Source organism: Urocitellus parryii, chromosome 14 (assembly GCF_045843805.1).
Source record: "Urocitellus parryii isolate mUroPar1 chromosome 14, mUroPar1.hap1, whole genome shotgun sequence".
NCBI lineage: Eukaryota > Metazoa > Chordata > Mammalia > Rodentia > Sciuridae > Urocitellus > Urocitellus parryii.
This window is the reverse complement of record NC_135544.1, coordinates 15063765-15083175: the sequence shown is the minus strand read 5'-3', so window position 1 is coordinate 15083175 and position 19411 is coordinate 15063765. Positions and strand designations below refer to the sequence as shown.

The 19411-nt window shown below is 36.7% G+C and overlaps 1 protein-coding gene across 3 annotated transcripts; it reads right to left on the bottom strand.

Moving 5' to 3' along the window:
* Positions 1–4389: 4389 nt before the first annotated feature.
* Vdac3 (voltage dependent anion channel 3) lies at positions 4390–17542 on the bottom strand. 3 transcript variants are annotated; one of them, XM_077792519.1, is made up of 9 exons: positions 17435–17542; positions 14640–14708; positions 14044–14093; positions 10670–10822; positions 9659–9711; positions 8114–8341; positions 6367–6517; positions 5492–5553; positions 4390–4914 (listed from the first exon to the last, which is right to left on the bottom strand). In XM_077792519.1, the coding sequence occupies exons 2-9, from the start codon at positions 14704–14706 to the stop codon at positions 4836–4838; spliced, it is 843 nt and encodes a 280-aa protein (XP_077648645.1). In that variant the 5' UTR covers positions 14707–14708; positions 17435–17542; the 3' UTR covers positions 4390–4835. The 3 variants fall into 3 exon arrangements, with proteins under 3 accessions (XP_077648645.1, XP_026265120.1, XP_077648644.1); XM_026409335.2 differs by having other exon boundaries at positions 5496–5553; positions 17435–17540; XM_077792518.1 differs by lacking the exon at positions 17435–17542 and adding an exon at positions 17132–17295 and having other exon boundaries at positions 5496–5553.
* Between the last annotated feature and the right edge of the window lie 1869 nt (positions 17543–19411).

The following is a 19411-nucleotide window of genomic DNA, read 5'->3' as shown; positions in this document are numbered from 1 at the left end:
CCAGAATAAGAGGCTACAGGTTTAAAGGGAATACGGACTGCATGTGTAGAAAACAGCAATCCTCACACATAGACACACATAAGACAACACAAGAGAGGCACAGAAACGGCTTCAGCTCTTTCTTAGATCTCTTTCTATCCAAGGTTCTAGAACCTGAGCCCTAGCCGAGTTCTCAGTGATCTTCAAGAGCAGACATTTAGTAACCAAATGAAACTTTAAGACATTTATTGTCCTCTTCTGTCCCTGAACAGATACTGAGAGTATGACGTTAAATTAGCAATGGACTGAGACATATTCCTGGTCACTTGCAGAAGCAATTAATACTACTGGTTAACTTTAATTTTTCATTACAAACTTAAATAAAAACCTCATGCCTATTAGTTTCTCAGAAGCAACACCAATACTTGATAACTTTACAAAGGGTAGCAGGTAGGAACGAATGGCATTTCTTTTCTTGGCCAATGCCTCTGGACCCTGAGTGCTCAGCCTTGAAGTCACTCATCACCTGTTAGACACCCTGCCTGTTGTGCTACTCTAGGCACCTCTGCCTTTTTTTCAAATAACTGGTAGAGTTTTTTTTTCTTTTTTCTATTACAGAAATAATAAATTCACTTTAGAAAACTGGAAATATAAAGTATAAAAAAAGTAAAATTACTTATAATTCTACCTTCCTGGGATAATGACTACAGATATTTTGAGCATTTTCTCCCATACTTGCATACAGATTTTTTTAAAATAAAATTGAGATTAATCTTTTATTTTTTTCTGTTTAACAATATACTGTGAAATTCCTGTTTCCTTTAGAAAAACGGAATGTAATGGCAGACAAATATTCCATTTAATGAATATACCATCATTTATTTAACTATTGCCCTACTGGTCCACATTTGGTTATAAATTTTTCATCCTTACAAAGAACACTGCGAGAGAAACCTTGCACATTATCAGTGCATCTCTGATGATTTCCTCAAGGTAAATTCCTAGGAGTGAAGCCACTGAACCAAAGAGGCCACTGATGTTAAAATATATATTTATCATGTTAGTTTTTGCTCCTGTGTGCCAAACACAGGCTGTGGTGAGGGCCAAACAGACATGGCGGAGACAGAGCTGGGGTAGGAAGGAGGCAAGAAGGGTTGGGGAGCAGCACAGGTGAACAGCAATGCCTGCATTTCCTGGGGGAGAGAAGGAAGCCATGAGAAACCACATGAACTATTCTATTCTGGGAAACCTCTCTCATGGTGTTCTTTTCTGGATTTCTGGACTCCAAGATGTTTTCAGGATTAGATTGGTTCTTATAAAAAGGCCAGCATGATGCTTATACAAAAGCTTATATCCTTTTCTTTCTACTAGAACTTAATGTCTCTGTCAGTGATAAGGATTCTTAGCAGACAGTCCAACCAGCCATGACTCAATACAATTACTGAATAAAGGCTGAACTTATGTTTATATTTACATGACTGTATCATTAATACAAAATTTGGTTTCAGCTCTGCAATATCAATTACATCATTTAAAAGAAACAGTAAAAGGGAAAAAATACAAAAATATAGCAATCCCCTTCTCATCCATTCTAGGCCATAAACACAAACCATCTCAGGAGATAAATAACAAATAATTAAGGGTGATTCTCATCAGCAATTCCTTGCATATATCCTTACGAATTCCCATCCCCATCATTTCTACCCATTATTTTTAATCATACTAGACTGAAAAACTGCCCTTGGATAGCAAAGCTCTCAAAACACACTATAGCTGGCTCCAATTTGCAGGACTCATTCCTCCACCCCACACCATGATGGAATTCCTGGGTGCACTCTAGTCAGCCCACCACAGCATCCCATCCACACACACACACATGAAGCAGGACTCTCTTGTAAGAACTACACTGCCCAATAGCCACTAGCTACATGTTAATTAGATTGGGGTGTTAATGAGGCAGAACTAATTTATGGCTTACCCACCTTCCTGTATATTTTATTACTTGTAATGAGGGTTCAATAAAGATAATATTAGAAAAATAAAATGATGTGATTGGTATTATAGATATAAGTGATATCAAGTTATTACCCATTTACCCATAATTTGGGTAAAGGATATTGTCTAGTAAAGTTAAGACAGTTTTGGTGGTCTGAGGGGTAACTTGCACAAAAATTTTTCAAAAAGCAAATGTGTCTACTGACCAGGGGGGCAGCAGATCTCATGAAAATCAAAGATCAGTAGAGAAAAGGGCCAGGCATTGTGTCCCACGCCTGGGATCCCAGCAGCTCGGGAAGCTAAGACAGGAGGATAGCGAGTTCAAAGCCAGCCTAAGCAACTCCACGAGGTCCCTCAGCAACTTAGTAAGAACCTGTCTCAAAACACAAAAAGGGCCATGGATGCGGCTCAGTGGTTTAGTGCCCCTGGGTTCAATCCTTAGTACACACACACAAACACACACACACAAAAAAAAAAGAGAGAGAGAGAAAAAAAGAAAAAGGACCAGTGGGAGGGAGAAAGAGAGGGAAAGGGGAAATACTAAGAAGGGGAAATACTAGGAATGGTATCAGTCAAATTATACTATTACATTGTGAGCATGTACAAACACATAACAACAAATCCCACCATTATCTACAACTATAATACAATAAAAATATGGGAGAAAACCAGTATATTTTCTCCTACAAAAGTGATAAAGGGCTGGGGATGTGGTTTAGTGGTAGAACATTTGCCTGGCATATGTGAAGCCTTGGGTTCAATTTCCAATACCACGAAAACAGATAAATAAATAAACCTTGTAATAATTTCAAAGTCTGCTAACATTCAGTGTTTCTTGGGATGTAATAAAATAGGCACTTGAACACCATTAGTAGAAATATAAATAGGTACAAAATTTTTGAAAGGTCATTTTGTACTACCTACCACATGCCTATACCTTGACTTGACCATCTCATGGTTAGAAAACCCTTACTGAACTACACTGCCCAATAGCCACTCGCTATATGTGGCTATTTTAATTTAAATTAACTAAAATAAAATAAAATGAGAAGTTCATTTGCTGAGTTGCCCTTATTTCACCTTAAGTGCTCAAAAACCATTGGTATGTTGTGGACCATGCCCACTATATAGGGCAGTGCAGATGTAGATCACTTCATCATCACAGAAAATTCTACCAGGCAGTGCTGCTGTGCTTTGTTCACAAAAGTGAATGATGACATTCAATGTTACATTGGTTAAAAAGCAAAAAAAAAAAAAGTGTTGGGGGGGGGAAAATATGAAGCAGACATGAACGAACAAAGCAGACTCTGGTATGTTAAATTAAAAAATATATTGCAGTCAATTGTAATTGGCATATGCCTGTAATCTCAGCAACTTAGGAAGCTGAGACAGGAGGACTGCAAGTCGGAAGTTAAAAAAAGAAAGAAAAAGGACTGGGGCTGTGGTTCTGTGGTAAAGCATCCCTGGGTTCAATGCCCAGTGCCACACTCTCCCCCCACCAAAAAAAAGTATATTGCAAAACAAGATATGCATTTTTAACATTTTATGTATAGGTATTTGGAAATCTATAGACAATAAAAAAATATCTACAAGGATATATACAAAAGTAATAGTGAAAAAAAGATTGGAAAAAGGAATGGGAATTGGTACTTTTATTTCTAAATAGTTTGAATTTATTACAACCAGCATATATTACTTGTATACTAAAAAAGAGAGAGAGAGAGGGTAGCCACGCATAGTGGCATATGTTTATAATCCCAGCTGCCTGGGAGACTGAGTCAAGAGGACTGAAAATTTGAGGTCAGCCTGGGCAACAGAGAGAGACCTGTCCCAAAAGAGGAAAAAAAAAAAAAAAAGAAGAGATTTTTTTTAAATAATTTGATTTTAGAAAGCCTTGAAAATCTTAAACTCTACTCTGATAAGCAAAGAAGGAAGAACTCAGTGGTACTTCCTTCTTTGCTTATCATTTTTCTAGATAAACTAATCAAAAATATTTTTCTGAAGCCCCAGAGGATCCAGAGGCATCCTTCTACAGCTTTGGCGCTATTCTACCAGTATCACTTCCCATCCGATATTTCCCCAAATTGTACTCTTTTCTTTGCTCCATCTTTTCACCAAATCATACCCTCCCTCTTTCTCAGGAGACTTATGAAACTACTATCATGACACTACCCTGTCACACCACAAGAGAAAGCAAATACCTCAACAGATGTATTTCTCCCCAGAAGAACAAAATCTACCTTTTCATCCTTCAGCCCAAGCAATGAAAGTGTGAGGGTAATGAAAGTAGAATGGATAGGCAACAGTGTTTTAGAAATACCACTTTGGATACATATCCCATCTATGAAAGTATTTTTTAAAAGACCACATCAAATACAAGAAAACCACCACTAGCAAATCAGATAAGCAATCGTGTTCCAAGTGTGATGGGTTTATTTTATTTTACTCTGATGCAAAACCAAAGATTCCACTATAGCACAGAGACCAATATATTAAAACATCATGAAAAAGTGGTATGGTACATGCAGGACGTGATGTACAAACTTGAGGATCAGGTCATTTCCTTTAACATGACACTACACTGTCGCTGAGGAACAAATTTAAATTAACACTGCAGAACTCAACTGAAATGTGGCACAAACATGACAACTTCCAGGCATGCCTTCAAGAACCTCCCTTAGGATGGACTTGCAATCTCTAGACTTCAGTGTGGGGAGATTTACAATTCTTTGGAAGAATAAAAAGTTCACACTTTTGAAATTTCACAGAAGAATTTTAAGGCCAAAACATAGTGGGTTCATTTCTCTTCACTTCCAAGAACAAATCTGATGCTTTACTTAAAACCACATTAAGCTTCCAGTTCAAATCCCAACCCAACCTTGTGCCCTCCTGCACTGAAGTTCTTTCCATCGATTAAAGCTGACAGGGTCAGTTTGACTCCTAGGAAGAAGAAAACACCACAGTCAGTTATTGCCAACATTACAATCAGATCTACGTTTTCTAGAACTAATGGACAGTCAATTGCATGAATTATAAGCTGGATATAAGCTGTACTAAATTGGAATAGGGTTATCCATTATCCTCTGATCTGACATGCGTAAAGCATGATCACAGCAAACTTTTATTTGGAGTTCAGGGTTATAAACAATGAGTGATCAACCAAACTAAAAAGCCAGAGTGACCAAATTATAGTTAGAAATAAACTCTTTCTATGTGAAAGTATTTGATCTGAAAGTACTTGATCAAACGTTATAAAATGGTCTGAAATCAACCTACAATGATTATAGGCTATCCTTCTTTTTCTTTAATAGATTTCTTTTAGTTGTAGGTGGACACAATACCTTTATTTATTTATTTTAATGTGGCGCTGAGGATTGAACCCAGTGCCTTGCACATGTTAGGCGAGCGCTCTACTGCTGAACCACAACCCCAGCCCTGTAGGATGTCTTTCTATAGGTTATTTTTGTGGTTCCTTTATCACCTTATACCCGAACTCCTCTGTTATTAATTCTTTTACATACCTGGTCGAAGGGTCTGAGTATAACCCAGTCCAATCAAGCTGGCATTGTTTACTTTAGCCTAAGATTAAGAGATGGAATAAAAACAGAAGACAATCAATTTCACAATATGTAGCCAATACAACCACTACTTCATGCATCAGGTTTCCAAAACTAAAAGCACTTTGGAGCCAAACTAGAATTAGTAAAACTGAAAATTGTATAAATAAAAAGATTAGCCTTTTAAGAAGTCAATAGGGCTGAGAGGAATAGTGGCAACTTTGAGAATGTGTGCTTAAAGGCCCTGAGCAAATTTCTTTTAATGCACGGTATATGCCTATGAACTGAATTCTTTGAAATGCTACTTTACAACCTGACAGTAGTTATAACATGAACTCTGCTGACAGAAAATCAGATATGGGTTCAAATCTTGACACTGCCACAAACTGTGACTTTGACCTTTCTAGACCAGTTTTCTCATTTATAAATCAGAGATAAAGATACACTACTCATCACATACAGTAGCGAGGATTAAATGAAATAGTATATGGAAAGTCTAAGCATTAAGTCCCTGAAATCTAAGAGTAGATTTACTATTATTAAGAACTACCAATAACAACAAGAATAGTAATCCTATCCCATGAGTTTACAGATAAGAAATTGCTAAGGCCAAAGAGATCAAACTACTTCAGAAGGTCAGACAATAGCCAAACAGAGGAAGAGCTAGGAGTAGAATCCATAATTCCTACCCCCAGGCACAATTATCTTTTTACTACACAATGAGCTATCTCATTAAAATTAATAAAGAATGCACAAACTACAATCATATCACAACATTCAACTATAGTTGAGATGAAAACATAAGAGCAGATCCAAACTAGTAGCACATTCTTACAGATAGAGAAGTTCTACAATCCAGCTTATATTTAGCAGCAATGCCAAAACGGGTATTGTTGCTACCAGCTGTCCATGCAAGGTTTATTGACGTTTCAATCTTCTCATTAACTTTCTGGTAGATAGAACCTCCAAATTCAGTGCCATCATTCCTGTTTTCATAGCATAAGAAAAAGTCATAAATATTAGTTTGTACCATTCATTATTATGACATGGAAACAAATTCTAAGAGTATCTAAATATAGATTCCATTTTGCAACTAAAGATTTCTGCAAATTTCTAACATAAATGACCATTAAACAAGGAACTTAATCCAGCTGTGCAATTTATAATCACCTAATGAGAACACAGTAACATTTGATTCATTTATTGCTCCATCACTGAGCTACATCCCTAGTCCTTTCTATTGTTTGAGAGAGGGTCTCCCTACATTGCTGAGGCTGGCCTCAAACTTGTGATCCTCCTGCTTAGACTGCTTAGTTGCTGGGATTATAAGTATTCGCCACCACACTCAGCTATAATGTAAGTTTCTTAGATTGATTCAATTATGCACAAAGGCAGGTAAATATGATCTTTGGGATGTTCATAAAATTTAGAAACTTCAAAATAGAGTTCTATAAAGATTATGAAAATTTTTAAAAAGCAGAAATATGGGGAAGCCAAATCTGGATGTTATTTAAAACATAGCCCTAGAGTGAGAAAACATATCCCTAAGATATCAAGGGGGCACCAGAGAAGCACCTCAATTATAGATTTAAAGCATCACAGATGAGCTTTCATGTTTCCCATTTTACCAGTATCAATGCCTATCTATATCACTGTTTGACTCTGTTTAGCCATCATAAGTGAATAAGAGTATCTAGTGGAGAGCAATCTGTAATACTTCAAAAACACTTATCTTACCTTTTTATCTTCTTTTGGTACCAGAGATTGAACTCAGGGGCACTCAACCACTGAGCCACATCCCCAGCCCTATTTTGTATTTTATTTAGAGACAGGGTCTCACTGAGTTGCTTAGCACCTTGCTTTTGCTGAGGCTGGCTTTGAACTCATGATCCTCCTGTCTCAGCCTCCCAGGGCGCTGGGATTATAGGTGTTTGCCACCATGCCTGGATCACCCTTTTCTTTTATGTCCTGGTACAATACAATATTCAGTTGGCCAAAACTTAAAATACAAGTACAGATTCATTCAGCCAACAGAGTGCAGGCTACACAACTGAATCCCAGGACAGCTCTGAGGACTTCTGTTTCTTCTGAATGTAATAGGAGAAGCAGTTCTGACCAAGGATACCTGAAAATCTCCATAGAATTACTGAGGATGCTCCAATCAATATAGAAGAACAGAAGATGTTCTTAGTAATCCAAACAGACCAGTTTCTAGATATGGCCCAGATGGCATAGATAGCAGGGTAGCAGAGGAAGAAGCAGAACTCTCCAAAAGATTTTTTATACCCAGAGGATAACCCATGTTCTGGGTTGTCTGTTTAGTAGTGGTTCTCCTACAGTTTCTAGAGCTTAATAAAGCTTGGGGTAAAGGCTAAGAAGCCAGTAACTACCAGTAGTGCAGCAATATGCACTAAGTGCACTGGCCTCCTGACAGTGTTCTGCTGACAATGAAAACACAGCAAGGCTGGGTATCCTCCACGGCATATTACCATCACTTCTAATCTTCTCAATATGCTAACTATCACCTTTTGGGGTGGGCAAATGCACTGGTACTAAAGAAGAAGCAATTTATAAATACTCACACATGAGTGTGCAATTGGAAGTCTGCAGCCTTATAACCCAGGGCGAAATTATTCTGAGACAGTTTGGATTTAGCTGTGTCAAAACTCATCTGATAGCCAGCAAGCCAACCTTCAAAAGCCAATACAGCCCAGCCATAAATGGTTGGCCCAGAAAAATCTATATCAACATTACTGCCAACACTGAAACAATCCCGTTTATAGGAGGCCTTCAATTTCCCACTCTTCTTTCTGTAAAAAACAAATGAGAACAACATAAGTTTCAAGTATTACGCAGGAATCTTTAGAGTTAAGACCCTCTCTCTCCCAAAGTAGATACTGTTTTGGTAGATGGCATAAGGATACTAAAAATGTTTCAGATTACTTAGCTCTACAAATGTAAGTTTACTAATATTAGAAATGTACATACTATTATTATCTATTCTTCACTGCAAGTTCAAATAACAGGGTACCTTCATGATTAATTTTATAAAGGCATAAATAAAACTATAAGGGGAAAGGTTGGTCAACAGATTCTAAGTTAGATGGGAAATATTAAGCTTTGGCATTCTATTGCACAGTATGGTTACTATAGATAAAGATAATGTACTATATATAATTCAAAAAAGAAAAAAGGATTTGATGTTTTCACCATGAAGTTATAAATGTTCAGAGACGTTTATTATGACTTGAACATTACACAATGCATACAAATATCAAAACACCACACAATACCCATAAAACATGTAAAATATCAATTAAAACTTTATTTAAAAAGGAATAAAATTTTTCAGTGCCAAATTAATACTGGAGATGTAGGTATACAGACATATGAGAACTACATCTCTTGATAAGTTTGCAAATGCCACAAAAATAACACCCAATATACATTATTAACTTATCATGGAAAGAAATGTATTATTTTGAAGAATAATACTGAACAGACAAAATTAGTTCTTAATAATCCATGTCCTATTCCAGTCAAATCTCTAAAAAGAATATTAGTCCTAAAGGTAACTAAGCATGTAACAGGAAAGATACTAGTTACAACTGAGAAGAAATTCTACTTTCCATTTATGCAGCACCTTTGTCCTTCAGATAGCAGGGAACCAACTTAGAGGAAATAACACATCCACATTCTTTCCAGAGTATGCTAGGAAATCAAGTCAGTAGCAAAACTATTCATTATGGTGTTTTAGAGTCCATAAATTATATTATATTCTGAAGATTATTTGCTTCAGAAATTAACTTCTCAGAAGAATACCATACCCATCAATCTTTAGAACAGCTTAAGATATACCTATGGTCTTAGACCCTTCTAGCTCCCAAAGTTTTTTCTACAATATGCCTCTCTAGAATAGATACATATATTTTTGTTCATCTGTTCAATTTTCAAATGAAAATGCTATCCTACTTCAAGGATCTTTCTTTATCTTTTTATACACAAGGTCTCTAGTATTCTTAACAGGAGCCTCCTAATTTCTCTCTGCCTCTAAACTTTCATCGCAACTCCCTTCTAAACCTTTAAGGCTTCAAAAACAGTTCATAAAATAGGGTTTAGATAATTACCCTGTGTTCGGTACAAATATGGTATCAAGAGTCAGTTTCAACCCGTCAGCCAACTGAAAAACAAAGATTTTAAATGAACAATTAGTAATTTTTAATACTTAATTTGACTCAAAGAGCCAATTTTTAAGTTTCCTTTAACTTCCTCTTTAACAAAAATAGGAAGTCATTAAAGAAAGCCAGATATTAAATTATATAATAAATTACCTCCCATCCTTCCCTGTCCCCTTATTCCTCGTCCCTCACCCCTAGCCTTCCGCATGGTTCTCCCATCAAAAAACAGGTTATAAGCTGAGCCAACTGGGCAGGTACTTGTAGTCCCAGCTATTTCGGAGGCTGAGGCAGGAGGATCCCTTAAGCCCAGGAATTCAAAGCCAGCTCGGCCAACATCGTGAGACCCCATCTCAAAAAAGGAGGTTAAAATGTATAGGCCAAATCCTATTAAGGCAAATAACATAAATTATAGAACAAAAATAATAAATTCCAATACAACAAAATAATCTTGCTACATTCTCTTGAAGTTACTGTAATGATATAACAAGTCAACTTAAATAATTTATTCAGCTGTAATCTGTTTATATGACAACGTGCATACAGATACACTTTTAAAAACAGTGCCCTGTACATAGTGGGCACTTGACAAATGTCTACTGATATTTCTCCTTGAAAATGTTAAAGAATTTTAGAAACATTTTTTTTTGTGGAGCCAATTTTACAATGATTACAAAACTAAACTACTGCAAATAGTTTATTCTACTCAGAAAAAGTTCAACTATATAACAAAATAATCAGAACTGATCAGAAAAGATGTTATGTAATAATCAGAGGACTCACAAACAAAGCCTTATTTCTAGAAATGTAAGACATACCAAAAAAAAAAAAAATACATGCATAGAAAAAATACAGCTATTAGATATGGTGTAAGACCTCATTCAGATTATATTTGGGGTTTGTTCATCATTCAATCTTCAAGAGAAACTGAACCTACAAATAACTTCTAATGCTTTCTCTTACCTTATTCTCCAAAGAGATTTCTGTCCCAAGAGTATTGTCTGTGTTCCATTTTTGGGTGAAGGTAAGTCCATAGTTACAGACCTTATATTTGGTCTCTAGGTTGCCCGACGCTTTCCCTGTATCAGTATAAGCATGACCCGAAGTAGAAAATTCCTGATAAACAAAAAGATAATTACTTTAAAATTATCTCATCCAAGAGAAAACATTAATTTCAGAAAGCAGAGCTCAATGCATCAGAAACTAATACAATTTACTTTTATACCAGTGCCCTACTTTGTAGCAATCCTGCTTTCCTTCTGCTTTTCCTCTCTTAATATATATCTTAATTAATCATCTTTATTTTTTGATATTTAATGTTCTATATACTCTTCCTAAATGGGCACCTTAAAGTCTCTCCTTCAAGCTGTGTGTGGTGGCACACTCCTGTAATACCAGTGACTCAGGAGCCTGAGGCAGGAAGATTACAAGTTTGAAGCCATCCTCAGCAAACTCAGTGAGGCCCTACGCAACTTTTTGAAAAACCCTGTCTCAAAATAAAAAATAAAAAGAGATGGAAGTTTGGGCTATAGCTCAGTGGCAGACTTGCCTAGCATGTGTGAGGCACTGGGTTCGATCCTTAGTTCTGTATAAAAATAAACAAATAAAATAAAGTAATTATAATAAAACTTTTTTTAAAAGCTGGAGATGTAGCTCAGGGGTAAAGTACCCCTGGGTTTAAACCCTAGTGTCAAAATAAATAAATAAACAAGCAAACAATAAAAATAATTCTCTCCTTAAGAAATATATCTTTACTAAAAATAAATGCCAAAAGACAAAATTATTGAATCTTAAAAAGTTTACTTTCATGGTCTAAAAAACATCACAGTTCTCTGTAATGCCTTTCAAACTACTAATTAAATCTAGAAGTCCTTAAAAAGCCCAAAGCACTACCCCTCCCCATTAATAGAATCAGTGCTTTGGGTTTTGTTTTTTGTTTGATTTTTGCAGCACTAGTAATCAAACCCAGGGCTTTGTGCATGGCTAGGCAAGCACTCTAACACTGAGCTAAACCCCCAGCCTATTACTTTTTCTAATGTATTTATATTTTGGAAAAATTCAATTAACATAAAATTTAGCATTTTAATAGTTTTCAAGTGTACAGCGTACACGTTATCATGAAGTATTAAGTACATTCACAATGTTGTGAAAACATTAACTGCTTTTGTCTACAACACTATCTGAAAAACTTTCAACATAAACAATTTCAATACTTGAAATTATCTACCTATTTTTCACAATAAAGTAGAATGCTACAATTTATCCCTCTTTCCTTCTTCTCCATCCTGTTACCTTATAAAGTTGCTTTCTACCAACAGCTACTACGAATGCCTTAAGTATATCCTCCTCCCAATTTAAGTATCCTTTCAGTCATATGACAATAAGCAATTAGAAACAGACCTCCTTCTAGGGGCATGCAAACAGTCAACACCTGTCACTGACAATCTACAACTGTCAAGAAAAAAACATTCTGATTGGTCCTGTTTGCAAGGAGCATTTCTGAAATACTGCCAACAGAATAAAAGGCTGCCAACCCTGACCAGTTCTGTTTCACTGCCTGCAATATGAATCCTCCCTTTAACAAAACCCTGCCCCCTAACTCGAGTTCCACAGGCAGATGAAACAACTGGGAAACTGTGATCTGTTTATCAGCACCACACAGAAAGCTTTCAAAGAGACTATCGTGCTGCACATTTAGAGCAAGGCCTTAGAAAAAAATCGATAAAATGTTAGCCATGTTTAACAGTCCATGTAATTCTTTAATGTGACAATTGTTTTGTTTTAGTATTTTTACATTTTCATAAATTTGTCAAGCATAGCAAACAGATATTAATTTTGGTGTTAGAAAAATTTTATGAATAAAATTAAAGTGATATAGTCTACATGTCTTCCTTGTTACTGTCAACTTTTCTTAGTTTGAAGCTCTGTCAAGAAACTAAAATGCTAGAGGTAAAAATCTCAGAGAAGACTAGATTGTTCTAAGTTGAACTCCATACCCACAACTGCTTCATTCTAATTTCATACTTAGGTCAAATAAGTGAAAAATATATTTATAACATGCACATAACATCCACAGCTCTATATTACATGTTAGTAAGCAACAGAACAAAAATGTCACAGTTAAATAGATGCTGTATGATAAAAATATGCAGATACAATCTAAGAAACAGTGAATGAAATTTATCCTAAATTTCAAGTACCAAGACCAAAAGCAACCATAAAAACAAATAAGCTTTTTTCCTTACCATCTGAATGAATATAATCACACCACAGCAGCATGAAAGGGGAGATAAAATTTAGTTGATAACATTCACAACACAAACATAACTTGCACAAATTCCAAAACCTACTCAAAACATGTATGATTTTTCTATTTTCACATAGCCATACATACAATATGCCAATATTAGTAGGGCAGGTGAATATGTTTATTTATTTATGCTACAGAATCCCAGAAAAAGAATGATAGTGACAAACCAAAGATTATACAGAGTCCAGCAGAAAATATCATAGGAATTCCACATGCTTCTGTCCTTATAATTAAATCTTTATTTCCAGAAATAAACTTTGTATGGGTTCAAATAGGTAAATACAAACAAAAGATGAAGCTCATGAGGAGAAATCAGAGAATGAAGTTAATAAAAAGTTAACCTATTTGCTGAGATTTATTGAATAAAAACTTTGGTTAATGATGCTTTGAAAATATGTCAATACATCCTTTACTATATTCTTACTTCCAGGGGAAAAAAGGACAAGTTGGGGCTGGAGACATAGCTCAGTAGTATAATGTGTCTAGCATGAGACAATTGAATCCTCAAAATTGAATCCCCAGCACCACCAGGAAAAAAAAAAAGAAAGGGAGAGAACAAGACTGGAAGTTAAGAACATCATCAGTTAAAAATTAAAGAATTAATTACCGATGTGCAAACATGTAGAAATACTTTTATTTCTACATTTTGTTTTAACTAATCATGAAGAGACAGAAATTGAAATTAATTTAAAAACATACATGAACCCAGTATAATGGCAATAAAGTTTTTGGTAATATATTTTCATGAATGCAAAGATATGAGTCAAAAATACATATTCTCTATCTTCTAAGAGTATGATGGAGAATACTCTCATTATGACAAACACAAGTATCTCTGTCACATTCAATCTGATTGTCTATAGGTTTCACTGGCTGAGTTAGTGAAATCAAGAGCAGAACAAAACTGTAAGAAAGAGCACAGTTCCAAAAGTATGCCAATCCACTTAACTAGATTAATAATTATTTTTAAGCAAGTTCCTTTTAAGTTAATTATGCTACATCTATTCAAAATATAATAGCTACTCACCACTCCACTACAAGACTTGGTTCTCAGATCTATTTTGACCATGCCAAACCCTAGATAAACAAACAAAAACAAAATGTGACACACCATTTTTTTTCACTCAGAAATTATGAAAATAGCACAGATTACTTTCCATATGGAAAATACATGGTATTCTCATTAGGTGAGTATTCCAGAAGAAACTGCATTACAATGAAATAAGTATAATTTTTAAGACCCTCAAAATGAATAAAGACATACTTTTAAAATATAAGTTAAAGAAAAAATGAATGAAAGGAATATTTTCTATTCTAAGAAACAAAATTACTGGAAAATATTATGCTAATATATATATACAAGTTGAAATATACAATTAATATTATCAGGAAAAAATTAAATGTGCACAGCCTAAAATTTTAAAACCTAAAAATAAATGCTTTTAAGGAACTCTATCTCTAAAGAATGAAGTCTAATAGCCTGTTAACAGTTATCCCCTTAAAGTTTGTAAAGTAAATTAATGTTGGCTTACCATTATTTTACTAACACATTATTGTACACACAGTAGCTATTCAACACTAACCCTTACCCAAGCCTGGAGATTTATAATAGTATATCCTTACCATATCCCTTGTTGAAGACATCCTTGGCAGCCTTTCCTAGGTCACAGTAAGTCGGTGTGTTACACATATCTTATAAAGAAAGATGAGAACAAAGGAGTAATCATTTAGTATGTATTCACCTAAAGTTGTTCTACTCTTTCCTCCTGTGAGGCATAGTTTTTTCTTCCTTTGCATCATTAATGTCAAAGTTAAGAAAAGGCATTCTGCTCCTTAAAAAAAGAGCTTTCCAGAACACTAGAAAATAAAAGGTTTTCTCATGAGAGTCAGAAGATAACTTTCTGACTACATTTCAAAGAAAAGAAAGTTCTCACAGGCTGAAGGGGGGTGTTCTGTTAAATGATACTCTTCTAAAAACAAAACAAAACCTTCAAAACTTACTTCAGAAAAAGCTTTACTGGACTTTATATAGCCAATGAGCTGCGTACAGCCACAAGGTAAAATTTTTACGGAACTGTAACAATATATGTAACCAAAACCTTCAGAGTTGGGGCTAGGGATGTAGTTCAGTGATGGCACACATGCTCAAAGTCCTGGGTTCAACCCCCAGCACCACACACACACAGGAAAAAATCCTCAGGATTAACATTTTGCTTCTCTGAAACAAGGCTTAAAAGAAGCCTTAAAATAAAAGCTACCATACTAATTGAAATGAATTCATCCAGAATATGGTCTTTTTCAAAGCTCTTCTTAAAGTTTATAATTTTATCATTAACTAAAATAGGATAAATTCTACCTTCAGTAATCTGTTTACCAAAGTTGATGTAAACTCTGCAGTTATAACTTTGAAAACCTAAGCTGCCTTGACTTTACATCTTGCCCCAACTTGTCTACTGCCAACATGACCTTCACATCAAATTCGCCAAAGCTACCAACACAATTCTTTTGCCCTTTTTCTATAATGGAAGTTCTTTCCTGCAGCAGGTTCTGCTGTGTGCCTCTCACAGATTCAAAAGCCATGTCTAACCAATTACAGAACCACTTTAACCAGTTCCATGAGCACACTTTTATTATACCAGAAAAATCCAGAGTTTCAGCTAGCACTTACAATTACTACACCTGAATCATCTAGGCATTCAAACTATTTATTTAGGCATTATTTATATTTAGTCCAGCTATTTATATTTAGCTCTTAATCTGAACTTCTGCTAAGTTTATTTGACCATCATACTTGAAGTGCTTCATGTACTTCGTTTTTTTTTTAAGGAGGAACTTAAAAAACATTTTTTTAGTTATAGTTGGACACAATAGCTTTATTATTTGTTTATTTTTGTATGGTGCTGAGGATGGAACCCAGTGCCTCACACAGAATAGGCAAGTGCTCTACCACTGAACTACAGCCCCAGCCCTCATGCACTTCTTAACTTGAGAATTCATTAAAGTTTGTTCCTTAATCTAAACCTATAACAGACACTATGATATAAAGAGGACAGAGTATTTTATATACATACATGCATAATTTCATGTACAATATATATAAAACCATATAGAAAGTTTAGCGGAATATAAGCTAGCAATGTAGCTCAGTGGTGAATGCTAGCCTGGCATGCAGGAGGCCCCAAGTTCAATTCCCCACCACCACCAAATTACAAAGCAAAGAGGAAAGAATGTAGTAAAGGTAAAAGAGTGGTATGGATATGTTGACTCAAATCAGAATAAAACTGTGCTCTAAGCTACAGAGTTTCATAGTTCACTTCCAGAGCAATTATTTTATAATTCAGTCCCTTATACTTCAATAAACAATTCAAGACTTTTACATATTCGCAATTCTAACTTCATATTATGATCACAATCGATGCTAGTATTCATTCGTTGAAATTTTGCCAGAAGACTGTATTTTGGGAGATAAGTATAGAAATGCAGGAATTATATATTCAAATAGAAATGTCTAAAGCTTTCAGTTTTTCTTAGTGACAAGAGAAAAGATATACTGAAATGTTCACAAGCACCCATATATATTCCTCTAGGTACTAGTTATAATCTTTTTCATTTTGTCATTTTTCAAAACCAGTATCAGATACTTTGCAAAAGTCAAGTAGCTGATTTAGTTTACTGATCTCAATTCTGCCTAATTTAATATTATTTTTCAGGTCCATGATTCTGACGGGAAATGCATTGCTGGTATGATCAAGCAAAAAGCAAGAAGTCAGGGAGATTTCCTGTTGCTGGAGAGTAAAGCTATAACCACATATTTCTATTAGCTCTACAAAATGTGCTTCGTAGACATGCACCGTGTACCGAGGTTGCATTAGACGCAGACTGGAATTTTTTAAAAGGCGTTAACTAGATAATATTGCTTTACACAACCACAAACTTGACAGTCAGTAGAGAGCCCCCTTTTGTTCCTCGTTTCTGCTTTTTAAGTTGCACGGACAGCATCCTCCCTTCGGCCAGCAGTGTAAGACCCCGCTGGTCAACAATTCCAGAGAGAAAGGTGAGGGCGAGGGTGCGGGAGTGGTTTGGGGTTCAAGGACCCAACTTCCCTAGAAACCGACCTCCTTTCTAGCCTTACAAAGTCCTGTCCGCACGCGGGGTGGTAGGAAGGTCGCGGCTCGCTGCGGCACCAGCCCCCGCCTGCGCTGCGGCTCCATCACCTGAGGTGGCCAAGGAGCAAGGTCCCTGGCAGGAGCCGGCGTCCCCTCTGCCCTCCGCGGCCTGCCCGGCCCGCGCCCCGTTAGACCGCTGTCTCCCTCCACCGCCCTCTGTTAGGCCCGCCTCCGTCGACCTCCCCTGGATCAAGTCCCCCCACTCTCTGGCCTTCCCAGGTCTTCCGGGTACGCGGCCTCAGCTCGCCTCACCTCCAACCTAAGGGCCTGTCTCGGCTCCGCCAGGGCAACGCTGAAGGTCTTCTTCAAACCAACGCCGTCCGCGCCTGCGCGGCCTCACTCCCCCCGCGGCGCCTGCGCGCCCCTGACGCCCCCGAGCGCGTTTACGCCGTGGTGTCTTGTCGCGCTCGCGCGCCTCGGGTCTGGGTGCTGAGAGGAGCCGCCCGGGTGTGTGGGCACCAACTGTCCGACTTCTCGGGCGCGCGTGCGCAGGAGGGCCCAGCGCGCAGGTGGCTGGGGCGAGGGTTGACGTGGTGCGGCGGAGTCCAGGGCTCCTCGCTTTGTCCCTGTAGGGGCTCGTTCTCGCGAGAACGCCTGAAGGCACCTAGCTACTGTTGCCATGGAGGGGTGCAAGGAAGGCACGTAGAGATGCGGACCCTGCTGTATCCGGATGGATACTCCCGCGGGCACGACATCCATACTCATTCTCTGGTAGATGTCTAGCAGATCTTTTGGGGAATTTCATCTCAGAGTGACAAGAATGTCACCCTTGCGTCATCTTAAGGATGAGAAAACATAGGTCCCCAAAGGGTAAGTAGAAGTAGATTATAACTCAAGAGGGGGAGAGGAGATGGAGGAGGGAAAGCTCTTCAGAGGAGAATACCAAGTAATGAATGTGTAGGAGAGATTTTATAAATAGAAAACCACCTATTTGGAATCACTGTAGTAGTAATTGATTCAGGCAAAAAAAAAAACATCAATAGATGGTTGGGTAGGATATTGGTATGGTTTCAAAGAATCGCCCCATAGGCTGCTTACCAAGAGAAAAGGGTACTTTCACATCAAGAAATTCACCCTTAACTAAATAACCAAACTTAACTTCACCATAGATGGTAGAGAATGACGTTATGTGCCTGGCGATGTGTTGCAGAGAAGAACACAAAAGATAATTTTCTGGCCAAACTTGTGTAATTGTCCCTATACATCAGGAAAGAATCAGGCAAACCCAAAATGAGGGAACTTCTACCAAAAAAAAAAAAAAAAATCGGTTTCATGGTTTTGTTTGTTTGTTTGTTTGTTTTTGGAAAGGCTAGTGGGCTGTTCTGCATCAAAGGAGACAAAAGAATGTGTGATTCTAAGTGGACCCTGGATAAGAAACAGCTCTTGAAAAACATTATTAGTACAATTGGAGAAATTTGAATGCAGATTATATTAGTATTGTAACAATGTAAAATGTTTTGAGGATGATGTGTTTTGATTATGCAGAAGTGACCTTGTTTTTAGGAGATACATTCTGAAATATTTAAAAGTATATCTGCAACTAACTCTCAAATTGTTTAGAAAAAAAAAACCAAATGAGACAAAATGTTAACAATTGGTGAATCTAGATAGAAGATATATAGAGATAGATAGATAGATAGATAGACGGACAGATAGATTTTACTGAAACTTTCCAGTAAGTTTTAAAATTTTTCAAATAAAAAGGAGAAAACAACACCATAAAGTCTGGATTTATCATTATACAATACAGGTTGCTGCTTGAATCAATAGGCAAATACTGTTGCTTGTCTGCCATAAGGCATTTCAGTCAATGGGAGATAAGTAAGTTAAATGCCCCTAAGGGACTCATAAGGTAAGACTTGGACAGATATCTGCTGAATAAGACAGAATGTGATCAGTGTCATAAGAACAGAGCAGTATAACCTGGTAGCCTAAATAAAAATGAACTTTAGAGTCAAAAGAGGCTGAGTTTGTGTTCCAGCTCTGCCAACTCTGATCTTAGGCAAGCAACTTAGCTTCTCTATATCTGTTTCCACAGCAATGAAATAGAACTAAATGATATGTACCTCGTGAAATTATAATGGATATTAAATGTTGTATTCAGAGTTCATAATCTACCTGGCAGATGCTTATTAGTTAATAACATGAAAATTAATATGCAATAGGAGTTTAAAAGCTGTACAAGTAAAACCCATATTTATTCATTTGCCTATTTGGCTCAGACCTGAC